Genomic DNA, 6280 nt, shown 5'->3' on the forward strand with positions numbered 1-6280 from the left:
AGTCCCAGCCTCGTCTGTCCACAAGCCAGGTATGAGCTCAGTTCCCTTGAACTGACCACGGAATGGTTCTGGACCATTACATTATGCCACATATGTAGCTCCGTGTTACAGTATATACAGTGTTGCCATACCAGGTCACAGGCCTTGTACTAGCTTAATAATAACAGATCTAACAGCTTGTCAGGCCTTGACTTCTCTGATTATAGCTCATCGTCTGTCCACAAGCCAGGTATGAGCTCAGTTCCCTTGAACTGACCACGGAATGGTTCTGGACCATTACATTATGCCACATATGTAGCTCCGTGTTACAGTATATACAGTGTTGCCATACCAGGTCACAGGCCTTGTACTAGCTTAATAATAACAGATCTAACAGCTTGTCAGGCCTTGACTTCTCTGATTATAGCTCAGTTTATCTGGCCACATTTCCCTTGGCCCTAATCTTTGTAGCACTTACCACATTCACAGCATCAAAGAGGCGCTCAGGGGGTACAAGCTGGGCTATGAAGGGGCACTTCTGCAGCAGCATAACTGACTTCAGCCCCTCTGCCGTGCAGTCCGCCACAATCCAGCCACAGTCTCGGGTACTGAAGGGGAAGCCACCCTGGAAAGAGGTCAGGAGGGCTCAACACCTTCCCCCTGTCCTGTTCTGGTTTTGCAAAGGGGGAGGTGCCGCCCCTCATTCCCATCCCCTCTGCCCAAATTCCTGCCCCATTCGTGAATCTTCAAAGACCAGTTCCAGCCATTGTACCTTGTTCATATGGCGATAATATTTCTGGTAGTCAGGTGGGTTCTCCGGGATCTGCAGAAGACAAGAAACAAATAAGGGCAGGCTGGAGGTGCCCAACTGCAGGATACTGTGGACTGAAAACATCACAGATGCAGAACCATGTAGGACTGGGCACCACCTGTCTTTTACTGAGGGAGGCACACAGGAAAAGAAAGAGGACAGCTCTGGAGCAGGGAGTGCTGAAGAGAAATCATATTTTGGCCTGGTTTCAGCAAGTGTTGCTGAAGTCTTCCCTTTGGGTACTTTTCTGACAGGGAGCCATTTGCTTTCGATGCTCCTATTGGCAGCATCATAAGCAAGACCTATGCTACTTCTGCAGCAAGCTGATGCTGATGGTGATACCCCACCTTGAGCCACTGGCCTGTCCAAAAAGAGCTGAGCTCATGCAGTCACTAGCCAAGGAGTCTGGGTTTACCAGAAGGTTGCTTCATATCTGTGGGCACCAGACTGGACAAAGAGTGAAGAAGCCTCTCAGTTTTCCAGCCTCTCTTACCCCAGGCAGCCAACCCAAACACCCCTGGGTATGCATCCAAGCTGCAAAGATGGCTCCCAACAACAGGGTGCAGAAAACAGGAGGTTGTCCCTAGGACTTGACTAGTCCAGCCCTTTAGAAGACCTCTTCAGAAAGCAACAGACACATCCAGCATGGCTCTGAGAAGGAGCCAAGTCTGCATAGCCAGCATGTGAGAAACGCCACCAACATGCTCCACTCACCTGGGTGAACCTGAGGAACTCATAGGCATTTTGGAGGCAGGATGTGAATTCAGGCATCTTCTGGGCATCTGCCTAGAAACAGACATGCCACAGTCAGCAAGGAGTTGTGACCACTGAACGTGCCCCTCAAGAAGAAGAGGATGCACCAGGCCCTTCCTGCTAATCAGCAGGTCCTGGCCCTTCATACAGCCCTTTCTGTGGCTTTGCATTCATACTTTGTTTACAGTTTCCATTAAACTTCCGCAGTGAGAGCTGAACCAACAGCTGTTGCCAGCATCAGTCTGAGATATTTGTATGACCAGGTTAGGGGTTTACCAGGGCAATCACACCCCTCTCCAAAAAGCACGCACACCATAGCTGTTCCACCCCAGTGCAGAAATGCAGGAGACCTGCACACTGTCCCTGCCAAATGGCAATGCTCTGCTGCCGAGCGCAGCACTGAGGGAGTCATTACCTCCAAGAAGGCTTGGATGGCAAAGGCAGTATCCCAGAGCTGGGATCCATTTGTGCCCTGGAAGAAAGTACACAGTGAGGGTCAGGTGCTGGTGGCAGCCTAACCCAGCTGCGGGACCTATGGGATAGCATATCCCTCCTGCATTACCCCACTAACTCCCTCCACCCTCTGTCTCAATTTTGTCACTACTGTTGTGCTGGCATAGAGGGGACAGATGCAGCAGCTCAGGGACAGCAACGGAATAGGAAATGAGACAGCTGCTGCAGCCTGCTCTGTGCACAGCCAAGACAGAAGAGGTGGCTCACGATGAGAAGCAGAGGGACACAACAGCCCTGAGAGAAGCACAGACCAGTCCACAGAGAGTGGCCTGTCTTTCTCCTTCCCTTTTCCCAGGACCCATGGGGATGAAGAGGATGGAGGCCTAGAGCTACCCCCTCAGCTCACAGCCACAGAGAGGCAAACTAGCAAGATGGACACTGGCACAGCAAGGAAAAGTGGCAGTGAGACAGACAAGGCCACCAGGCACCAAAGGCAAGATGCCAGGAGCTCAGGCATTGGTTGAACAAGCTATCCACGGCATATCCCTATTCCACGGGCTGCCCCAGCACACCAGGGTCCCTCACAGTCACAGCTAAGCTCCTACAGCACTCCACCTGCATCTTCATGCCGTCGAGGCCCAGCCTGTGGGAGGAGAGAGCACGGTGCTGCAGCGCAGGCACAGCAAGAGTGCCAGGAAGCAGGTCAGGAGCCACGGTGTGCTCACTCCACAGGGATCAAAGCCCTGTCATGTGCTAGGTGGGCCATGCACAGCCCTTACCAGAGATAGTCAGGGATCCTGGAAATATGCTCCTGAAAAGCTGGGGAGTTCTTCCCATCCACAAACCAGCAAACCAGCATGTTGAGCGTTTTGGAAATCTGTTGAAAGCAGCACTGTCACTGCTCTGGATATAGCTTCTTCCAGCTCCAGAGACATATATCCCTCCCACCCAGCAAAAAGCCATCTAGAGGTGGTCCTGGGCTTGATCCCAACAGCTCCATCTGCGGCATTACTCAGCACAGCCGAGTCAGTGGGGCAGGTGCCATGAGATTACTCCAGAGCTGCCCCTCAGAGCACAAACAAGGAGAGGTACACCTCAGCAGGGCAACAGCTATCCCTGTGTCCTCTGCATCTTCTGTGCCCTGCTAGCATTAAGCTCTTGAGCATTAGGAGCCGCAGGAGTTGTGCCTGAGCAAGACCTGGTGATTACAGTTACATGACACAATTGCAAAGGGCAGGGGAGGCCACAAGCTGGTCCCTAAAGAGCAAAGGGCAAGATTTGCAAAGGACTGTCAGTAAGTGTCCTACCGGCCCAATGCTGATGCACCTGGTGAATCTGTCGTCAGCTTTGATGTGGTCATACAGCTCTGCGACGGCTCGCTGCCGTAGGCCAGTGCTGTGGTGGGCTTCGTACACGTTCATGACAGCTACAGGAGAATAAAGGGCCATGCAATGAAAAAACACCCCATGCAGCCAGATTCACTTGCTGTGGCAGCCTGTACCACTGCTCACATGATGACCAGTTGAGGAAAGCATGGGAACTGCTCTGCTCCAGAGTGGCTCATGGACTGGGGCACGAGGCCCTGCTTCTCTCAAGGAGGGAGAAGCCAAATCAACAGTTTGTGTCCCCATACCAGCTCCAGGGCGTACAGTGGTAGCTGGCAGTAGATCCTAAAGAGCCCACATAGAGTACCATCTTCACGGAGTAGGCATCTTCAGTTCCACCACCACTGGCTCACATGGCAAGGCTCCTCCTGTCCCATCCAACACCACACTTACCATAGGCAACCCCCAGCAGCCAGCTGTGTGGGGTGTACACATCACAGGCAGCCACATTGTTCCTCTGCGCTGGCCAGTCTATGCTGGTGTAGTCTTGCACATACAGCTCCTGGAACAAGATAACAAAGGGCATCAGCCTGGCAAGCTGGGAGCAAGCACCCAGGGACAGCTCACTGCTGGAAGTTGTCTCCGCCACCTGGACTGAGAGAGACTGTGTGGGTATGAGAGCTGTCGCTTTGCAAGCCAGAGAGACTGGCCCACAACAACATGGCTGGCACAGCAGGTGGTCAGGGAGCCACGTGTCCTTGCTGGGGAGCCCCACCAGGGTCAGCTCCTTACCTGCCGCAAGCTCCGTATAAGCTCGTCCTCTTCCGCTGACAGACGCCTGGCGTAGCAGTAGCTCATGGGGAGGTAGACCTGGCGGCAGTGACACCAGAGCCGGGACGGGTGGGCTGGGAACCACGTAGGAAGCAGCCTGTTTGTGACAGAGAAGGTGCTACTGTGATGAACAAGCAGGGCCGAGGGCAGCATGGAGACACAGCGTGCTGAGGCGGGATGACCAAGGCGTGCCTTTCCCTATCCCTGTACCAGGCCTGCTGCCGGTACAGCTGCAGGAGAACGGAAGGGAATAACTGCACAGCCTGGACCAGCTCAGATCCTCCCCAACAGCACTGCTCCCCCCACACCATGGCCAGCAGACACCGCTTCTCACCCAGCTGACACAGGGCAGGGAGGATCCCGAGCCCAGAGAGGAGAGGACAGAAGTCAGTTCTGGGGCCCCTCTGTCCCCCATGTGACTTTCAAGGCAGAGGCTCAGACTTAGAGTTGAGTGCATTTGATGACAAAGCACCAGCAGCCCTTGGTACTGTGTGGCTCCTGATTTCCCCCAGGGAAAATGTCACACATTCTCCCTCTCTGACACCCACTGGCCCTCTGAATAATCTGAGAGGGTACAAAGGAGGGTTAGAGCTGGCAGGCTTACATGTGGCTGTCCTATCTTGCTAGTGCCCAGTTCTGGCTGGCCACAAGAGCAGCTTCTACTGGTGGCAGGCAGGGAGCACATGGATGTATCAGAGACCCTGCGGGTAAAGCTAACAGGGCTGAGCTCTGGCATCCCCCTTCAGCACAGCGTTCAATGCTATCCACCCACTGACTGGTCTTGCTGCTGGTCTCCCAGATGACAAGCAGGCTGAGCACCCCTTCTTCCAGGCCATAGCTGGAGTTATCCCAGCAAACAGCAGCACCAGGGACAGCTCTGGGTCCCACACAGCTGGTGGCAGGACTGACAACACCCCCTACTTCTACATCAAGGGTGGCACATACCACATCTCTGGGAGAAGCGTGTTCATTCCCTCCCAGCTGTAAACATTCAAGACAGCCAGCCAGAACTTCCCCCAGGAAGGGATTCCCACAGCACCTCCTGCAGAGAGCAATATCAGCTTTCAGGGTTAGTACAACCATGCTGGCTCCCTGCTTTCTTTCCCGTCGCAGGGTCCACTTCTTCCCATGTTTGGGAGCATGCCACTGAGGCTGGGACACGTGTCCTGAAAAGCGCAAGCAGGAAATGGTACAAAAACATAAGACACTTCCCATCATTAATGGAAGGTGCAGGCATCGCCAAGAGCAAGCAAGAGCAACAGTTCCTCCACTACCTGGCAGTCCCCCATGCTCCATGCAGCCCTCGGGTCTGACCAGACCTCTCTCACCAGTGTACCAGTCCTGCAGCTGCTGTGCTGGGCACAACGAAGCTGACCTTTGCTGTGCAAGTTGACACGGGCCCGTACAATGTCAGGGTCATCTGGTCCGAGCCCCAGGATCCTTAGGGCTACATAGTTCAGTGCTGTGCCAAACACGGTCGATTTGTCTTCCACATGTCTGTCACACACATACACAGAGAGAGTGCAGCCATTAGCCAGCCATTAGCATTAGCCAGACACAGCTCACCGCAGAAGGCTGGCTTTTGACACAGCTCACTGCAGAAGGCTGGCTTTTTGAGGTCGAGTGGGATGTCAGAAGTGGCTGTGGAAAAGGGGAGACCCAACAAACCCAGGGAGGAACATTGCTCTGCACTACCCAGTCACACATGATGTTTTGGGATACAGGCCCACAGAGGAGATGCAGCCGGACTTGATGCTCCAGCCATCTCTGTGACAAAGGTGCTCCTGGAGCGCTACAGAAGCAAGTCCAGCCACTCAGAGGTATCACAGTTGTCAAGTCCCGCTCCCCAGGACCGGGCAGATTTGACAGCAGCTCCAAGTGATGGATCTCAGAGGTGCCACTACTAAAAGAAGCATCTTCATTACTCACAAGCCCCAGCCTCCATCTGGGAGCTGCACAGAGCGAAGATAGCGTGCCATCTCTTTCCGAAACCCCTCCGGCAGCTGGATCTTGCAAGTGTAGCAAGTGATGAGGAGACCTGGAGATCACACGGGCCAGCACTTAGACGAAGCTGAACGTGACAGGTTCACCCCTCTTAGGCGAGGCATCCCGCCAGGCCTACCTGGCA

At 54.1% G+C, this 6280-nt stretch overlaps 1 protein-coding gene across 1 annotated transcript in view; it reads right to left on the reverse strand.

Annotated features, from left to right (window-relative positions):
- The window catches only part of LSS (lanosterol synthase (2,3-oxidosqualene-lanosterol cyclase)), a gene marked incomplete at its 5' end in the record, with an annotated part of 9139 nt that extends 2949 nt beyond the window's left edge, over positions 1 to 6190 (reverse strand). Inside the window, 12 exon segments of the mRNA XM_008945245.1 lie at positions 408 to 604; positions 752 to 802; positions 1505 to 1576; positions 1959 to 2015; positions 2612 to 2639; positions 2776 to 2873; positions 3304 to 3422; positions 3775 to 3883; positions 4114 to 4249; positions 5098 to 5194; positions 5528 to 5649; positions 6082 to 6190. Of these exon segments, the coding sequence (XP_008943493.1) occupies positions 408 to 604; positions 752 to 802; positions 1505 to 1576; positions 1959 to 2015; positions 2612 to 2639; positions 2776 to 2873; positions 3304 to 3422; positions 3775 to 3883; positions 4114 to 4249; positions 5098 to 5194; positions 5528 to 5649; positions 6082 to 6190 (1195 nt within the window).
- Between the last annotated feature and the right edge of the window lie 90 nt (positions 6191 to 6280).

Source organism: Merops nubicus, unplaced genomic scaffold, assembly GCF_000691845.1.
Source record: "Merops nubicus isolate BGI_N331 unplaced genomic scaffold, ASM69184v1 scaffold20818, whole genome shotgun sequence".
Lineage (NCBI taxonomy): Eukaryota > Metazoa > Chordata > Aves > Coraciiformes > Meropidae > Merops > Merops nubicus.